Raw genomic sequence first — 20,124 nt, forward strand, 5'->3', positions numbered from 1 at the left:
CTGTGTCCTTGGGTGCATGCTTAGGTCTCATGCAAGAAATGGGAATTAATTTCAAACACCAGGGCACCATTGATTGCCAGCAAAACATTGAGATGCCTGGTTTTTAAATTCTACTAAATCCAAAACTCGTCTGAAATTCATGAAACTTGGCATGCTATCATGGAATGGCACCCGACATGTTGTGGCATTTTTCGTGGCCAATTTGGGAGAAGTCCCACTCGAATAATGACAGCCAACAAAGGCATTTTGAAAAAAAAGATGCCACTTTAATATCTCAAATGTTTGTACAATTCAAACCGTGTGTGTTTTGTTAACCATTCATGTAACGCCACATGTCTTGGTTTTAATGGCTGCAGGAGGTGCTGTGTGGACAGCTGCTTGACCTTGAATGAACGGGAGGCGTGCGAGCGCAGTCCGGTGTGCAGGCTGACCGAGAGGCGTGCAAGCTGTCCTCCAATGCGCAGGCTCACCGAGAAGCGTGCGAGTTGTACACTGCGCAGGCTCATTGGGAAGCAAGCCCTTTGACTTCCATGGCCGCCCGTCTTCCTCTCCATTAATGGCGCCCGAGCCGCTCTTTAATACGGGCGGCCTTACTGTTCGCCTCCCATTCCCCTCCCTCCTGCAGACCTCCACCAATGCCATGGCGTAGAATGATTATCTACCACTAGTCTTCAAGTTTGGTGAACTCGACTCCGAGCCGGAGGAGATAGAAAATAAGGAGGAATGGGGCCTCATGGACATGGCCTAGAACGAGCTGGCCGAGGTTGCTGCCCCCGCTCCCATCCCAGCTCCCATCCCCGCGCCTGCGCCAGTGACCATCCCCATAGCATTGACGGGCTTGTCGCCGAGCACTATCGCAGAGCTGGAAGCCGCGGGCGTCAGCAAGGTCTCCGTGGACCCACGCGAGCTCGTGTACATGCCAGCGCCAGCGCCCGTGCCCGTGTGTGCCCCTCCACCCACCGTGGCGCCGACCCCCGTGCATTTGGCTGCACCCATTGCGCCCGTGCCCCTGCCCGTGCGCGCCCCTCCACCCACCGCGGCGCCGGTCCCTGTGCATTTGGCTGCACCCGCGGCGCCCGTGCCCGTGCGTGTGCCCCCCTCAGCGGCATGGGACGCTACCGTCGACCGCTACCTCTCAGCAGAGCTAGTTGCCGTCCTCCCGCGCCCCGCCCGTCGATCGTGCGACGACATGATGTTTGATTTACAAGTGAAGAACATTTTGTGCTGCCTTGAAGACTTCAACAACGGCGTCCCGGAGGATGACAATTACAACGACGACGCAGCACGCCGCCTCCGCCGCCACCGGAAATAGTTTTTTTGGGGTTAATATTGTATCTCGAATTCTTGATCATATGAATATAAATTCGCAGTGTGACTGAATGAAAGATATGGTTTGAACAAACATGCGTTTTTCTCTCTTAATGTATAGACTTATCAAACGATTTTCTTTTGAAAAAAACGTCAATGGTTTTTAAATATAAAATACTCATTGCAAACGTTTTAGTTAGAACACCCGTATGCAAACCGACAGCTTCCCCAGGAAGCCAAGGGAAAATGTGTCGAGCAGGATGATAACCCACAAGTGTAGGGGATCGCAACAGCTTTCGAGGGTAAAGTATTCAACCCAAATTTATTGATTCGACACAAAGGGAGCCAAAGAATATTATTGAGTATTAGCAGTTGAGTTGTCAATTCAACCACACCTGGATAACTTAGTATCTGCAGCAAAGTATTTAGTAGAAAAGTAGTAATGATAGTAATGGTAAAAGTGGCAAAAGTAAAGATAATAGTTTTGTAGTAATTGTAACAGTAGCAACGGAAAAGTAAATAAGCGAAGCACAAGATGTGCAAAGCTCGTAGGCATTGGATCAGTGATGGATAATTATGTCGGCTGCGATTCCTCATGTAATAGCTATAACATAGGGTGACACAGAACTAGCTCCAGTTCATCAATGTAATGTAGGCATGTATTCCGTATATAGTCATACGTGCTTATGGAAAAGAACTTGCATGACATCTTTTGTCCTACCCTCCCATGGCAGCGGGGTCCTAGCGGAAACTAAGGGATATTAAGGCCTCCTTTTAATAGAGAACCGGAACAAAGCATTAACACATAATGAGTACATATACGCCTCAAACTACGGTCATCACCGAGAAGTATCTCGATTATTGTCACTTCGGGGTTGTTGGATCATAACACATAATAGGTGACTATAGACTTGCAAGATAGGATCAAGAACATACATATATTCATGAAAACATAATAGGCTCAGATCTGAAATCATGGCACTCGGGCCCTAGTGACAAGCATTAAGCATAGCAAAGTCATAGCAACATCAATCTCAGAACATAGTGGATACTAGGGATCAAACCCTAACAAAACTAACATGATTACATGGTAAATCTCATCCAACCCATCACCGTCCAGCAAGCCTACGATGGAATTACTCACGCACGGCGGTGAGCATCATGAAATTGTTGATGGAGGATGGTTGATTATGATGACGGCGACAAATCCCCCTCTCCGGAGCCCCGAACGGACTCCAGATCACCCCTCCCGAGAGAGATTAGGGCTTGGCGGCGGCTCCGTATCGTAAAACGCGATGAAACTTTCTCTCTGATTTTTTTCTCCGTGAAACAGAATATATGGAGTTGGAGTTGAGGTCGGTGGAGCGTCAACGGGCCCACGAGATAGGGGCGCGCCCCCCACCCTCATGGATAGGGTGTGGGCCCCCTGGTCTTGATTCTTTCGCCAGTAATTTTTATATTTTCCAACACGTGCCTCCGTGGATTTTTAGGTCATTCCAAGAACTTTTGTTTTCTACACATAAAACAACATCATGGCAGTTCTGCTGAAAACAGCGTCAGTCCGGGTTAGTTTCATTCAAATCATGCAAGTTAGAGTCCAAAACAAGGGCAAAAGTGTTTGGAAAAGTAGATACGTTGGAGACGTATCAACTCCCCAAGCTTAAACCTTTGCTTGTCCTCAAGCAATTCAGTTGATAAACTGAAAGTGATAAAGAAAAGCTTTTACAAACTCTGTTTGCTCTTGTTGTTGCAAACATGCATAGCCAGCATTCAGGTTTCAACAAATATTATGAACTAACCATACTCAAAATAACACCTCGGTCTCACAATTACTCATATCAATAGCATAATCAGCTAGCGAGCCATAATAATAAAACTCGGATGACAACACTTTCTCAAAACAATCATAACATGATATAACAAAATGGTATCTCGCTAGCCCTTTCTGAGACCGCAAAACATAAATGCAGAGCACCTTTAAAGATCAAGGACTGACTAGACATTGTAATTCATGGTAAAAGAAATTCAGTCAAGTCATACCCAATATAAACCAATAGTAATGAATGCAAATGACAGTGTGCTCTCCAGCGGGTGCTTTGTAATAAGAGGGATGATGACTCAACATAAAAGTAAATAGATAGGCCCTTCGCAGAGGGAAGCAGGGATTTGTAGAGGTGCCAGAGCTCGATTTTAAAATAGAGATTGAATAACATTTTGAGTGGCATACTTTCGCTGTCAACGCAACAACTATGAGATGGATGTATCTTCCATACTACATGCATTATAGGCAGTTCCCAAACTGAAAGGTAAAAGTTTATACTCCGCCACCACCAAAAAGCATCAATCCATGGCTTGCTCGAAACAACGAGTGCCTCCAACTAACAACAGCCCTGGGGGAGTTTTGTTTAGTTATTTTGATTTTCTTTGATCTTTTTGGGTCATGGGACTGGGCATCCAGGTTACCGGCCCTTTCTCGTGAATGAGGAGCGGAGTCCACTCCTCTTGAGAATAACCCACCTAGCATGGAAGATATAGGCAGCCCTAGTTGAAACATGAGCTGCTCGAGCATACAAAACAGAATTTCATTTGAAGGTTTGGAGTTTGGCACATACAAATTTACTTGGAATGGCAGGTAAATACCGCATATAGGAAGGTATGGTGGACTCATATAGAACAACTTTGGGGTTTAAGGAGTTTGGATGCACAAGTAGTATTCTCGCTTAGTACAGGTGAAGGCTAGCAAAAGAGTGGGGAGCGACCAACTGAGAGAGCGAGAACAGTCATAAACATGCATTGAAACTAATTCACACCGAGTACAAGCATGAGTAGGATATAATCTACCATGAACATAAATATCATGAAGGCTATGTTGATTTCTTTCAACTACATGCATGAACATGTGCTAAGTCGAGTCACTCAATTCACTCAAAGGAGGATACCATCCCATCATACCACATCATAATCATTCTAATAGCATGTTGGCACGCAAGGTAAACCATTATAACTCATAGCTAATCAAGCATGGCACAAGCAACTATAATCTCTAAATGTCATTGCAAATATGTTTACTTCATAATAAGCTGAATCAAGAATGATGAACTCATCATATTTACAAAAACAAGAGAGGTCGAGTTCATACCAGCTTCTCTCATCTCAATCAGTCCATCATATATCGTCATTATTGCCTTTCACTTGCACGACCGAACGATGTGTATAATAATAATAGTGCACGTGCATTGGACTAAGCTGGAATATGCAAGCATTCAACTCAAGACAGAAGACAAACTAATATGGGCTCTAAGTTAAATAAACAATCATGCATATGAGAGCCACTAAACATTTTCAATATGGTCTTCTACTCTCGACCCCCAAAGGAAAGAAAAGAAAATAAAACTATTTACATGGGAAAGCTCCCAACAAGTAAGAAGAAGAACGAGAAATCTTTTTGGGTTTTCATTTTAATTTCTACTACAAGCATGGAAATTAAACTAACTAATTTTTTGGGTTTTTCTTAAGGTTTATCAAACACACAAGAAGAAAGCTAGAAAAAGAAATTAAACTAACATGGATAATACAATGAAAAAGTATGAGCACCGACAACTAGAATAGTGTGTGAACATGAATGTAAAGTCGGTGAGAAATACGTACTCCCCCAAGCTTAGGCTTTTGGCCTAAGTTGGTTTAATGCCAAGGGTAGCCTGGCTGATATCCGTAGTTGTAACTGGGGTCGTACTGAGATGCACCAGCAAATGCCTCCTGAGCTGCGGCATGCTGGCGAGCCGCCTCGGCTCTCCCCTCGTGTTCAGCTGCTTCCTCCCTGGTAACAACATGTCTTCCTTTTGCCTGGTAATCAAAAAGGAAAGGAGCAGGAAGAGTAACATGGACAGTGTTACGTCTGTCAAAGATTAGTCGATACTGGAGGAACTGTTCATTCCTCTTAAGAAAATGATGTTGGACCATAGCGTCATAATCTAAATAAATAGGAGGCAACATCATATCCCCCTCTCGTGGGGATATACCAATATAATTAGCCACACGGGTCGCATAAATTCCTCCAAATAAATCTCCAACCCTACCATTATTATGCAACCTACGTGTAACTATTTCCCCCAAGTTGTAATCTTTATTACCTAACACGGCACTCTTGAGGACACTAAGATCAGGGACACACATATGACATGCTTCGTCTTTACCGTTAATGCATCTACCAATGAAGAGATCAAAGTAATGTATAGCAGGAAAATGAATGCTCCCTATGGTAGCTTGTGCAATGTCCCTAGATTCTCCCACAGTAATACTAGCAAGGAAATCTCTAAATTCAGATTTTTGGGGATCATTAATATTGCCCCACTGTGGAAGTTTGCAAGCAGTTGTAAAATCCTCTAAGTCCATGGTATAAGATGTATCATAGATATCAAATAGGACACTCGGAGAATTACGTGTACATTTATATTTAAACCTTCGCAGAAATGAATCAGTCAATTGATAGTATTGAGGACACTTATCTTGTAAGAAGTCCTCAAGATCGGCATTACGCACATACGCGTCAAATTCCTCCTTAAAGCCTGCTTCGACCATAAAATCGTCGGATGGCCACTCACAAGCTCGTACTTCTGCGTCCCTCGGTAGTTCATCATCTTGCTCATGTATAGAAATCATGGGTCCTTTCTTTACTGAGGAACAACCTTGGTACATTCTCCTAGACATAATTCCTTTTCTGGAAAAATTCTGAAATTTTAGTAACTTCAAACTAAAAGTGAATAAAACAAAACAAGATTGGTAGCAACTACTCCTACAAGTGCCTAGAACCTATATCATGCATTAGAATTACTTGGGACCTCATAAATTTAACATGCAAGCTCAAGAACAGGGTCACCTATCCAGCAAAAATTTGCAATGAATAAAGCACTAGAACAAAAACTAATTGGGCCAATGGAGGAGTCACATACCAAGCAACAATCTCCCAAAGCAGTTTTGTGAATGGAGCTTTGAGCAAGGAGATCGAAAATCGCATCAAAATAAGCTAGAACTCGTGCTTGAGCTGGATGGGGATTTTTTTGGGAAGAAGATGGAGTGTGTGGGTGCTGGCATAAGTGGAGGGGGCTACCAGGGGCCCACGAGATAGGGGCGCGCCCTCCACTCTCGTGGCCTGGTGCTTTCCCCTCCTGCAGTGTTTTCAGTGCCTAAAATCCTCAAATATTCCATAAAAAATCATACTAAATTTGCAGGGCATTTGGAGCACTTTTATTTTCGGGATATTTTTTATTGCACGAATAATTCAGAAAACAGACAGATAATACTATTTTTGCTTTATTTATTCTAAATAATAGAAAGTTAAAAGAGGGTACAAAAGGTTGTGCCTTCTAGTTTCATCCATCTCATGATCATCAAAATGAGTCCACTAACAAGGTTGATCAAGTCTTGTTACCAAACTCATTCCGAATAACACGGAACCGGAGAAATTTCGAATAACACTAAGTTACCTCAACGGGGATATGAACATCCCCAACAATAAGAATATCATACTTTTTCTTGACAGTAGGGAGAGGAAATTCAAAACCTCCAATAATAATAGTTGGAACTTTTCCAATAGAATTGATGCTATGAACTTGAGAATGTTTCCCCGGAAAGTGTACTGTATGCTCATTACCATTAACATGAAAAGTGATATTGTCTTTGTTGCAATCAATAATATCCCCTACAGTATTCAAAAAGGGTCTACCAAGGATAATCGACATACTATTGTCCTCGGGAATATCAAGAATAACAAAGTCTGTTAAGATAGTGACATTTGCAACCACAACAGGCACATCCTCACAAATACCGACAGGTATAGTAGTTGATTTATCAGCCATTTGCAAAGATATTTCAGTAGGTGTCAACTTCCTCAATTCAAGTCTACGATATAAAGAGAGAGGCATAACACTAACACCGGCTCCAAGATCACATAAAGCAGTTTTAACATAGTTTCTTTTAATGGAGCATGGTATAGTTGGTACCCCAGGGTCTCCAAGTTTCTTTGGTATTCCACCCTTAAAAGTGTAATTAGCAAGCATGGTGGAAATTTCAGCTTCCGGTATCTTTCTTTTGTTTGTAATGATATCCTTCATATATTTAGCATAAGGATTCACTTTAAGCATATCAGTTAAGCGCATACGTAAGAAGATAGGTCTAATCATTTCAGCAAAGCGCTCAAAATCCTCATCATCCTTTGTCTTGGATGGTTTAGGAGGAAAGGGCATGGGTTTCCGAACCCATGGTTCTCTTTCTCTACCGTGCTTCCTAGCAACAAAATCTCTCTTATCATAACGTTGATTCTTTGATTGTGGGTTATCAAGATCAACAACAGGTTCAATCTCTACATCATTATTTTTGCTAGGTTGAGCATCAACATGAACATTATCATTAACATTATCACTAGGTTCATGTTCATCACCTGATTGTGTTTCAGCATCAGAAACAGAGATATCATTGGGATTCTCAGGTGTGTCTACAATAGGTTCACTAGAATCATGCAAAGTCCTATCGTTTTTCTTTTTATTCTTTTTAAAAGAACTAGGTGCCTCTGAATTGTTTCTCTGAGAATCTTGCTCGATCCTCTTAGGGTGGCCTTCAGGATACAAAGGTTCCTGAGTCATTCTACCAGTTCTAGTAGCCACTCTAACAACAAAGTCAGGTTTATTATTTAATTCATCGAGCAAATCATTTTGAGCTTTAAGTACTTGCTCAACTTGAGTAGCAACCATAGAAGCATATTTGCTAATGAGTTTAAGTTCTCCTTTAACTCTAGCCATATAATCACTCAAGCATCCTATCTCAAAAGCATTATTCTTTAATTCTCTACCAACATAAGCATTAAAACTTTCTTGTCTAGCCATAAAGTCATCAAATTCATCTAAGCATGGGCTATGAAATTTAGTAGAGGGGATTTCAACTTTATCATATCTATAGAGAGAATTTACCTTTCCTACCTGTGTCGGGTTATCAAGACAATATGTTTCTTTGACAGGTGGTATATTAAGACCATGTATTTCTTCAATAGGTGGTAAATTCTTAACATCTTCAGCTTTAATACCTTTTTCTTTCATTGACTTCTTTGCCTCTTGCACATCTTCAGGACTGAGAAATAAAACACCTCTCTTCTTCGGAGTGGGTTTAGGAATAGGCTCAGGAGTTGGCTCAATTGGTTCAGGAATTGCCTCAGGAATTGGCTTAGGAAGAGTCCAATTATTTTCATTAGTCAACATATTATTCAATAGTAGTTCAGCTTCGTCGACTGTTCTTTCCCTGAAAACACAACCAGCACAACTATCCAAGTAGTCCTTGGAAGCATCGGTTAGTCCATTATAAAAGATATCAAGTATTTCATTTTTCTTAAGAGGATGATCAGGCAAAGCATTAAGTAATCGAAGAAGCCTCCCCCAAGCTTGTGGGAGACTCTCTTCTTTGATTTGCACAAAATTATATATTTCCCGTAAGGCAGCTTGTTTCTTATGAGCAGGGAAATATTTAGCAGAGAAGTAATAAATCATATCCTGGGGACTACACACACAACCAAGAGCAAGAGAATTAAACCAAGTCTTAGCATCGCCCTTTAATGAGAACGGAAATATCTTAAGGATATAATAATAGTGAGACTTCTCATCATTAGTAAACAGGGTGGCTATATCGTTCAACTTGGTAAGATGTGCCACAATAGTTTCACATCCAAGGCCATAAAAAGGATCAGATTCAACCAAAGTAATTATTTCAGGATCAATAGAGAATTCATAATCCTTATCAGTAACACAGATAGGTGAAGTAGCAAAAGTAGGGTCAGGTTTTATTCTAGCATTAAGAGATTGTTGCTTCCATTTAGCTAATAACTTTTTAAGATCATACCTATCTTTACAAGCAAAGATAGCTCTAGCAGCTTCCTCTTCCATAACATAACCCTCAGGAACAACAGGTAATTCATAATCAGGGGGAGAACTTTCATCATCACTATCATCAATAATAGCATCTTCAATAATTTCATTCTCTCTAACCCTAGCAAGTTGTTCATCAAGAAATTCACATAATGGCAAAGTGGTATCACGCACAATAGTAGTTTCATCATAAGTATCATGCATAGCAGAAGTGGCATCATCAATAACATGCGACATATCAGAATTCATAGCAGTAGCAGGTTTAGGTGTCGCAAGCTTACTAATAACAGAAGGAGAATCTAGTGCAGAGCTAGATGGCAGTTCCTTACCTCCCCTCGTAGTTGAGGGCAAAATCTTGGTTCTTTCGTCTTTCAAGTTCCTCATAGTGATCAACAGATATAAATCCCAAGTGACTCAAAGAATAGAGCTATGCTCCCCGGCAACGGTGCCAGAAATTAGTCTTGATAACCCACAAGTGTAGGGGATCACAATAGCTTTCGAGGGTAAAGTATTCAACCCAAATTTATTGATTCTACACAAGGGGAGCCAAAGAATATTATTGAGTATTAGCAATTGAGTTTTCAATTCAACCACACCTGGATAACTTAGTATCTGAAAGTAGTATGATAGTAATGGTAACAGTGGCAAAAGTAAAGATAATAGTTTTGTAGTAATTGTAACAGTAGCAAAGGAAAAGTAAATAAGCGAAGCACAAGATGTGAAAAGCTCGTAGGCATTGGATCAGTGATGGATAATTATGTCGGATGCGATTCCTCATGTAATAGCTATAACATAGGGTGACACAGAACTAGCTCCACTTCATCAATGTAATGTAGGCATGTATTCCGTATATAGTCATACGTGCTCATGGAAAAGAACTTGCATGACATCTTTTGTCCTACCCTCCCGTGGCAGCGGGGTCCTAGCGGAAACTAAGGGATATTAAGGCCTCCTTTTAATAGAGAACCGAAACAAAGCATTAACACATAGTGGATACATGAACTCCTCAAACTACGGTCATCATCGAGAAGTATCCCGATTATTGTCACTTCGGGGTTGTCGGATCATAACACATAATAGGTGACTATAGACTTGCAAGATAGGATCAAGAACACACATATATTCATGAAAACATAATAGGTTCAGATCTGAAATCATGGCACTCGGGCCCTAGTGACAAGCATTAAGCATAGCAAAGTCATAGCAACATCAATCTCAGAACATAGTGGATACTAGGGACCAAACCCTAACAAAACTAACTTGATTACATGGTAAATCTCATCCAACCCATCACCGTCCAGCAAGCCTACGATGCAATTACTCACGCACGGCGGTGAGCATCATGAAATTGGTGATGGAGGATGGTTGATGATGACGACAGCGACGAATCCCCCTCTTCGGAGCCCCGAACGGACTCCAGATCAGCCCTCCCGAGAGAGATTAGGGCTTGGTGGCGGCTCCGCATCGTAAAACGCGATGAAACTTTCTCTCTGATTTTTTTCTCCGCGAAACGGAATATATGGAGTTGGAGTTGAGGTCGGTGGAGCGTCAGGGGGCCCACGAGATAGGGGGCGCGCCCAGGGGGGTGGGCGCGCCCCCCACCCTCGTGGACAGGGTGTGGGCCCCTGGTCTTGATTCTTTTGCCAGTATTTTTTATATTTTCCAAAACGTGCCTCCGTGGATTTTCAGGTCATTCCAAGAACTTTTGTTTTCTACACATAAAACAACATCATGGCAGTTCTGCTGAAAACAGCGTCAGTCCGGGTTAGTTTCATTCAAATCATGCAAGTTAGAGTCCAAAACAAGAGCAAAAGTGTTTGGAAAAGTAGATATGTTGGAGACGTATCACAGGATTTCTGCAGCTCTTGATCGCAAACGTTTTAGATAGAACACCCATATGCAAAGTGAGAGCTATGGTCTTCCCTTGCAGTGCAGGATTTGTGCATCCCTTCAGCGCAAATAGTTGTCTTGCATGACTCGTGTGCAGCCACGTACAATTAATTGGGTAAGATTTGCATCTGTCATTTTGGGTATGTTGCCATTTGTCAAACTCAAAAGATTGACATTTGTTTATCTAGTAACATTGCCATTTGTCAACCTTGTAACACTGCGATTTTTCAAAATATGCAGCTAAAAATCACTAGCACTATCTCTTTTTTGCAACTAAAATCACTAGCACTGCTCATATGGACACCACTAGCAGACGTGAGTTGATGGACGCATATGCAAATGTACTATTGATTACATACAACAAGTCATCAACCCACAACGACAATGAGGATACACATTGGATTATAGATCATTTCCAACAAAACATTCTAGTAAAGTAAAGTTTTTCTCACACAACAAATAACAAAGCGATGAAATGAACTTCAGCTCAACCACTCATCGGTGTTGGAAACGCTTGCTTTGAACAAGAAGTGGTTCTCTGGGAAGGGCCAGCTACTGTCAATCTCGAGACCAGCGCAGGATTGATCATCCAGGCTGAAGCGGGCTATGTCAGGACCCATATTGTGATGGTAGGGAAGCATAGCAATGACCGAGGTATAGATATAGTTGCTTCTCATAAATGGTAGTAACGTTGTGTCAACCACTGGATCGCCTTTCACCATCATTGGATAGTTTTGTCCAAGGAAGAGCAAGTTTCCTCCAAGACTTTCAATACTGAACCAGGGAGAAGGTGTTGGCGCTAGTACACTAGTATCCATCCCGAATACCCTGCAACGGATGTTGGAATAGGTCCGGAGAGTGCGACCATGTGAGACAACACCTGCTTCCTTAGTAACATCAGCAGTGCCCTGTATACAGACAAGAAGAGGTGATCCATCAGAATAAGTTGCCAGGTGCCACTGAGTATATGGGTCCTGCTCGTCCTCATGCTCGTGATCATCAGCATCGTCATCTCCCCCTTGGTTATAAAATTTTTCAAGTATAGGTGATGGAATGTTCACAGGACCTTGGAAACACAAGAAGGTTAATTAGTAAAGAGAAACTAGCTAACCCGCATGCATGTGGATGAAATAATTATAATTATGATGGAAGACAAACATACCGAAAGCATGATGATTCCATGCAAAAACAGTGCCACGAGTGGTGGCAGCAAACACAAGACCCTCGTATTGAATTGCATCATAGTACTCATCTGTGTACAGAAATTGATTTTTGAGCAATATCCATCGAGGCGTGGAAGTAAGGAAGGCAACAAATTTGTCGAAGATAGCAACAACTTCATAGTTCGTGTAATCCCAAGAGCGGTTGGGAACTCGACAAATTGCTATCTTCCATAGACGACAGTTACCATGATCGTATTTGAACTCACGTAGATCATCTGTGTGCTCAACCTCTGGGCAGTCTGAGATTTTTGGAAGTGGAACCCGATGATGAGTGTACCATTCACAGGTTCCCACTCGCAGTTGTACAATCCAATCTTCATTTGCGCCTGCCCAAGCCTTTCCCTCAAGCGATGGCATCTTAACATCACATGTATCATTATCAACCGGCATCAACTTGCACAAGGCGAGGCTTTCGTCGTCCCCGCGCCAGTCAGCAGGGTCACGGCGAAGAAGATAGAGGAGATCAAACCGCTCATAGACCCTTGGTCTCCTTGTAATGATGTTATTAGTTGAGTCGAGAATGGTCTTGAACGAACCTGCCATGCTAGCCGAGGTGATGACGTCACACCGATCAATGAGTTCCTCCACCACGTCATCTTTCATACCGGAGCAAGAATAACGGGGTCGTTTCCGGCTTGTTCCCTCCATGGAGAAGATGATCGAACAATGGCAGAAGGAAGGGTGAAGGCAAATGGAGGGAGGAATAGCGTGCAATAGCAGTTCCAAATCGAGAGGGAAAGGTGAAGACGTGGTGGACGGTTGCCACGATACAAGAAGAGGCTAGTGGGGAGCGAACGGTTGCCACAGAGGTCACACACTAATGACAAGGCTGAGTGAACTGCATGCCGTATATCGCACACACCTTTATCTGGCTGACCATTTCTTTTGTGTTGCCTAATCACAAACAGTTCATCCGAGTGAACTGTATGTTGTACGTCACACATACCTTCATCTGGCTGCCCGTTTCTTTTGTGTTGCCTAATCACAAACAGTTCATCCGAGTGAATCGTATGCTGTGTATCGCACACGCCTTCATATGGCTGCCCGTTTCTTTTGTTCCTCCTCATCGCAAATAGTTAATTGAACTAAACCGTATGCCCTTCATCGCACACACAACTAAAATCTGAACCATGTTTGATGCATCCATCATCGCAAACGTTTTATACATTTTTGACAGTTTTCGTACACCACCATTTGCGATTATTGCATCGCACATAGTTTCTCGAAGGGTGTCTGATCGTAGTGTTGCGTTAGCAGCATCCTGTAGTAGTGATACCTACCTATTATGGCATTTCCATAGCCATTCCGAGATATATTGCCATGCAACTTCCACCGTTCCATTTTATTATGACACATACCATCATTGTCATATTGCTTTGCATGATCATATAGTTGGCATAGTATTTGTGGCTTGGCCACCTTTCATATTTTTTATACATGTCACTCTTGATTATTGCACATCCATGTATACCGCTAGAGGAATTCATATAGAGTCATATTTTGTTCTACTATCGAGTTGCAATTCTTGAGTTGTAAGTAAATAAAAGTGTGATGATCATTATTATTAGAGCATTGTCTCATGTGAGGAAAGGATGATGGAAGCTATGATTCCCTCACAAGTTGGGGTGAGTCTCCGGTCTTTAAAGATAATAAAAGAGGCCAAAGAATCCCAAATAAAAAAAGAGGCCAAAGAAGCCCAAACAAAAAATATGAGAAAAAAAGAGAAGATACAATGTTACTATCCTTTTTCCACACTTGTGCTTTGAAATAGCACCATGTTCTTCATGATAGAGAGTCTCCTATTTTGTCACTTTCATATACTAGTGGGGATTTTTTATTATAGAACTTGGCTTGTATATTTCAATGATGGGCTTCCTCAAAATGCCTTAGGTCTTCAAGAGCGAGCAAGTTGAATGCACACCCACTTGGTTTCTTTTTGAGCTTTCATACACTTATAGCTCTAGTGCATCCGTTGCATGGCAATCCCTACTCACTTGCATTGACATCAATTGATGGGCATCTCCATAGCCCATTAATTTGCCTAGTTGATGTGAGACTTTCTCCTTCCTTTTTTGTCTTCTCCACAACCACCATATTCTATTCCATCTATAGTGCTATATCCATGGCTCATGGTCATGTATTGTGTGAAAGTTGAAAAAGTTTGAGAACACCAAAAGTATGAAACAATTTCTTGGCTTGTCATCGGGGTTGCGCATGATGAAATACTTTGCGTGATGAAGATGGAGCATAGCCAGACTATATGATTTTGTAGGGATAACTTTCTTTGGCCATGTTATTTTGAGAATACATGATTGCTTTATTAGTATGCTTGAAGTATTATTGTTTTTATGTCAATATTAAACTTTTGTTTTGAATCTTATGGATCTGAATATTCTTGCCACAATAAAGAAGATTGCATTGATAAATATGTTAGGTAGTGTTTCACATCAAAAATTCTGTTTTTATCATTTACCTACTTGAGGATGAGCAGGAATTAAGCTTGGGGATGCTTGATACGTCTCCAACGTATCTATAATTTTTTATTGTTCCATGCTATTATATTATCAGTTTTGGATGTTTTATATGCATTAATATGCTATTTTATATTATTTTAGGGACTAACCTATTAATCTAGAGCCCAGTGTCAGTTTCTGTTTTTTTTCTTGTTTTTGACTTTTACATAAAACGATATCAAAGTACAAACCGAATAAAACTTTACGATGATTTTTCTTGGACCAGAAGACACCCGGAAGACTTGGAGAGAGGTCTAGAAGAGTCCCGAGGAGGCCACAAGCCCTCAGGGCGCGCCCCGGGAGGGAGTCCCCCTGGCTTGTGGGCCACTCGGGAGTCCCCTAACCCTAATTCCAGCTCTACATATTCTCAAATGTTCCCCCAAACATCAGAAGCATCCACCAAAATACTTTTTCGCCGCCACAAGCCTCTGTTCCCGTGAAATCCCATATTGGGGCCTTTTCCGGCACTCTGCCGGAGGGGGATTCGATCACGGAGGGCCTCTACATCAACCTTGCTGCCCTTCCGATGAAGTGTGAGTAGTTTACCACAGACCTAAGGTTCCATAGCTAGTAGCTAGATGGCTTCTTCTCTCTCTTTGATCTTCAATACAATGTTCTCCTCGATGTTCTTGGAGTTCTATTCGATGTAATCTTCTTTTGCGGTGCGTTTGTTGAGATCCGATGATTGTGGATTTATGAACAGATTATCTATGAATATTATTTGAGTCTTCTCTAAACTCTTTTATGCATGATTGAGATAGCTTAGTAATTCTCTTCGATCTATTGATTTGGTTTGGCCAACTAGATTGTTTTTTCTTGCAAGGGGAGAAGTGCTTTGTGATGGGTTTAATCTTGCGGTGTTCTCTCCCAGTGACAGAAGGGGCATCGAGGCACGTATTGTATTGTCGACATTAAGGATAAAAGGATGGGGTTTATATCATATTACTTGAGTTTATCCCTCTACATCATGTCATCTTGCTTAAGGCGTTACTCTGTTCTTATGAACTTAATACTCTAGATGTAGGAAGGAGTCGGTCGATGTATGGAGTAATAGTAGTAGATGCAGAGGATAAAAGGATGGGGTTTATATCATATTGCTTGAGTTTATCCCTCTACATCATGTCATCTTGCTTAAGGCGTTACTCTGTTCTTATTAACTTAATACTCTACATGCAGGCAGGAGTCGGTCGATGTGTGGAGTAATAGTAGTAGATGCAGAATCATTTCGGTCTACTTGTCACGGACGTGATGCCTATATTCATGATCATTGCCTTAGATATTGTCATAACTATGTGCTTTTCTATCAATTGCTCAACAGTAATTTATTTACCCACCGTATGTTTTCTTTCAAGAGAGAAGCCTCTAGTGAAACCTATGGCCCCCGGGTCTATTTTCCAACATATATTTTCAGATCTGTAAACCAAAAAATACCTTGCTGCAATCTATTTATCTTTACTTTAGTTTGCTCTTTTATTTATCTTTTATACCTATCTCTATTAGATCTCACTCTTGTTCGTGACCGTGAAGGGATTGACAACCCCTTTTTCGTCTTGTGTGCAAGTGTTTGTTAGTTTGTGCAGGTGCATATATTGGAGACTTGCTTGTGCCTCCTACTGGATTGATACCTTGATTCTTAACTGAGGAAAATACTTATCTCTACTTTGCTGCATCACCCTTTCCTCTTCAAGGTAAAAATCAACGCAAGCTCAAGAAGTAGTAGGCTTCTGTACACAGACTACTTCATGGTGGACAACATACCATGAAGGTTTCTTTCAACATCGCTTCTAAATGAGCAGAAATTTGTTCTGCCCTGGAGGAGGCTGATGACAACTTCAAGCCGAGAAAGGATTGTTGCGGACAACTTTCTTTCTCTCCTCTACAGAAATGCACGGCTTCTCTCAGGATGCTTGCTTATGGTAAGGTCGTAGATGCAATTGATACTGAAATCCGGATGAGAGAGACCACTGTCTTGAACACCACGGTGTAATTTGCACGCATTATGGTGAAGGTGTTTGTATCAGTGTACCTGAGAGAGCCAACTGTGGAGGACACAGAAAACTTGTTGGCAGTTGGAGCATCAAGAAGATTTCCAAGTATGTTGGGTTCAGTTGATTGCATGCACTAGCAACGGAAGAACTGTCCAAAAGGTTTGTGTGGGCAATACCAATGTCACGTCAAAGAGGCCCTCCGTGCACTAGCAACGGAAGAACTGTCCAAAGGTTTGTGTGAACAATATTTATATTTGAACTATGTTCGGATTAATGTATTCTTAAGTACGAATGATTTGTATTTGTATCCGCTAATTATTGTTTGGCTAAAATGATCTAGGTGCATGTGTTTAATGTTTCAAAAATAGGAATTATGGTTGCAAATTGAGCCGCTCGGTCAGCGGACGTATAGGCCCCGGATTAGGCAAATTGGGTTGTCCGACTAGGCAATTCCTGTTGTAAATGCTCTTACTGTGCTTCGACACAGTCGACCGCCCCATGCCATGCCATGTCAGGAACCGTGATTTCCAGAAATTTTGTAAAATTACTATCTTGCCAACAAAATTGTATTGTGTATGTGCATGCATTCATAAGGATAAGTGTATGTACGTATGTAGAGCCACTGCGTCTGTGTTAAAAAGCTGTCAGTGACCCTAAAAAAATACTGTCGTGTGCCACAGGCCCACAAGAAGTAAAGTATAGAAGAGATACGGTGTCCACGCCTTGGAACTTTTTTGCATTGATTCTTCATCAAAACATTAACATCCGAGTAGAGGAAAGTTCTCAACAGGAAGATTTATACTGACCAAAGGCCAGAGTTCTGAACCCGCTCAACATTACAAAGAAAGAAAGAACATACAGGTGAGCAATGGTGAAAATTTTGGAGCACTGACTGGCTACTTTACTTGGTAGAAGTAAACTCATACATGGCCCCCTCAGAATCAAGTTGACCAAATAAGTATTGGATCAAGGTTCTTGCAGAGATATGCAAAGATCACTCTATAAGCCAGGGTGTTTGAACTGATTCCCATTGAGCAAGCTCACCCTCTTTGAACCATAATCCTACAGATAGACAAGAACATAAGTTATTGTCAAGAGTTGCTGCAAATAGCCGTGCACTCAATTGCTGCGAAACCAAGCTCCCTTCAAGCTAACAACATTCACACCATAACCACATAAATACTGAATCAACTGAAAAGCAAACGGCGGTGCACCGAATTGCTGCAAAACTCACTGGCGGACCTAGATTCTAAGTACTAGGGATGCCAAACTTCAATACGTCGGTACAAAATTTAAATAACTTACACTAAAATAGCATAATTTAGCCTAAATAAGTAAATAGTCTGAAATAGCACTATGTCATTACACAATTAATATTAATATAATATAGTATACATATATTATTTTGCATTTTTGTAGGGGGTGCCATGGCACCCCCGCTAGATCCACCACTGGCAAAACTTACCGATTTCTCGCTTGCCGTTATCAGGGCTGTCACTTCCGTGGACGACATTCCTGAAAAGCAACGTTCCATGATAATTTCTTTGATACACATAGAGGGTGCAAATAGAGGTGAAATCAAATAAAATGCAACAGAAGTACTGCAAATAATAGTGTGAGGACATGGAAAGGATGGGTGCCAACCTTCCTGTTTGAACTGCAAGATCGCCCCTTATGGTCCCTGGTTCAGCTTGAAGGGGGTTAGTAGCTCCGATCAGTTTGCGAGCTGATGCAACAACGCCATCACCCTCCCAGGCCTTACAGAACAAAATAACAAGTAATATAAAGGCGAAATTCGTATTGATCAAAATGCGAAGTTGCAAATATCTTCAGTTCTTTGCAAATATATACCATGCAGACTACAGGTCCAGAAGTTATGTAGTCGATTAAATTGGGAAAGAAAGGTCTCTCCTTAAGATCCTTGTAATGTTCCTGAGGTAAAAAAGGACAGAATAGGAGAGTTATTAACTTAGTATATGTATAAAAGCATTTTCAATTCGTTGACTCTCACCATTATATCATTCTCAACATTTACTTCTCTACGTGAAAACAAAGACAAAACACCATGCTCTTTTTAACTTACAGAAAATCTGGCCTGACCAGATTTGAGTGATATTTCAGAAAATGTTTTCTAAAAACTGCTTGGCTGACACATGCAAAGAAAATTTTTAGTACATTCTATTATGGCAGATACATAGTGTTAAAAAAAGATGTTTAACAAAATAAACTGGGATACGGTGTTCTTTTGTGCCATATACTATTTGATGCTGGCATTTTAACCACCGTGTATGATCAATGGGTACCATTTTGAACTATTAGACTGACAGAATGACAGAAGGGTAATGCTTTCCTTTAGAGAAAAGGTATTGATTATATTTACACAGAACATTTACCCTGCTAAGTAAGCATTAAAAAGTGACAGTAGCTTTGAAAGATTTAATGCATTTTTTAAGCAAACCTGAGCCAAGTCTTTGGGGCACTGAAAAAGTTTCAGCCCCTTCAGCAAAAAGCCCTTCTTCTCAAAGCGAGAAATAATCTCTCCAACCTACAGGCAGAGACTATTATGTTTTATCTTAATTGAAACAAATAACAGATACCAAAACACTGATAAAAGTCAAGAAGCACATACCAGACCACGCTGAACACCGTCAGGTTTGATCATAATGTAGGTCTGCTCAACCTCCTGCACAAAATAAAAATCCAGTTAAGAATATCTCATAGTTAACAAGATAGAACGCAATGTTTCTTAGTTTCTTTAATTGGAGGAATAGCTGGTAATGTCATAAACTGGAAGTTCTCGGTTTCCTTTTCTGAGAAGAAAGGGATGAACTAAGTTGGCACTCTTAGATGAAACAACTTCAATTATATCTTTCAGGCATCAAATACAACAGACAATGCAAAACAAGTAGGCTGCTAATTTCCAAATTAGTGATACATCAATTATTGGACATCCTGGAGGATCAACTTGGCTCAATCTAACAGAATGGAGAATCAACTCATGTTCACAGTTCGGAGAATTAGGCATAGTTGGTCTCAGCTTGGTAAAGAGGTGATATGTCATAGTCAATAAAAATGACAAACATCAATCATTGATGATTACGACACCGGGTTGTGTTTAGGGGTGTGGCCACATGTTTACTGAGTTTATTTCCTTGGATGCCAATCTTGGGTAGCAAACAAATGTACGCATTAGGTTCCCCGAGTCCATTACTCGCCGACTGCCCTTAAAAAGTTTACTGGTTAACCTTGTGTTGGTAAAAGGGATTAACAAATGATGACTTCACTGAGTACCATC

General features: G+C 41.2%; 1 protein-coding gene across 1 annotated transcript; it reads right to left on the reverse strand.

Annotated features, from left to right (window-relative positions):
• Nucleotides 1–17,528: 17,528 nt before the first annotated feature.
• LOC123115840 (nucleoside diphosphate kinase 2, chloroplastic) lies at nucleotides 17,529–19,532 on the reverse strand. Its single transcript, XM_044536919.1, has 6 exons — nucleotides 19,459–19,532; nucleotides 19,288–19,374; nucleotides 18,681–18,761; nucleotides 18,474–18,586; nucleotides 18,295–18,344; nucleotides 17,529–17,891 (listed from the first exon to the last, which is right to left on the reverse strand). The coding sequence occupies exons 1-6, from the start codon at nucleotides 19,489–19,491 to the stop codon at nucleotides 17,824–17,826; spliced, it is 432 nt and encodes a 143-aa protein (XP_044392854.1). The 5' UTR covers nucleotides 19,492–19,532; the 3' UTR covers nucleotides 17,529–17,823.
• Between the last annotated feature and the right edge of the window lie 592 nt (nucleotides 19,533–20,124).

The sequence above is a fragment of the Triticum aestivum genome, chromosome 5B (assembly GCF_018294505.1).
Source record: "Triticum aestivum cultivar Chinese Spring chromosome 5B, IWGSC CS RefSeq v2.1, whole genome shotgun sequence".
NCBI classification, from domain to species: Eukaryota; Viridiplantae; Streptophyta; class Magnoliopsida; order Poales; family Poaceae; genus Triticum; species Triticum aestivum.

Bases quoted from the DNA above. Each gene is read 5' to 3' on its own strand.
- LOC123115840 (XM_044536919.1), bottom strand. From the start codon at position 19,491: ATGATCAAACCTGACGGTGTTCAGCGTGGTCTG. The intron at 18,345-18,473 runs GTTGGCACCCAT...GTTGCTTTTCAG, and splicing joins CTTGCAGTTCAAACAGGAAG to GAATGTCGTCCACGGAAGTG. The intron at 17,892-18,294 runs GTAAGTTTTGCC...GTCTATCTGTAG, and splicing joins TAACGGCAAGCGAGAAATCG to GATTATGGTTCAAAGAGGGT.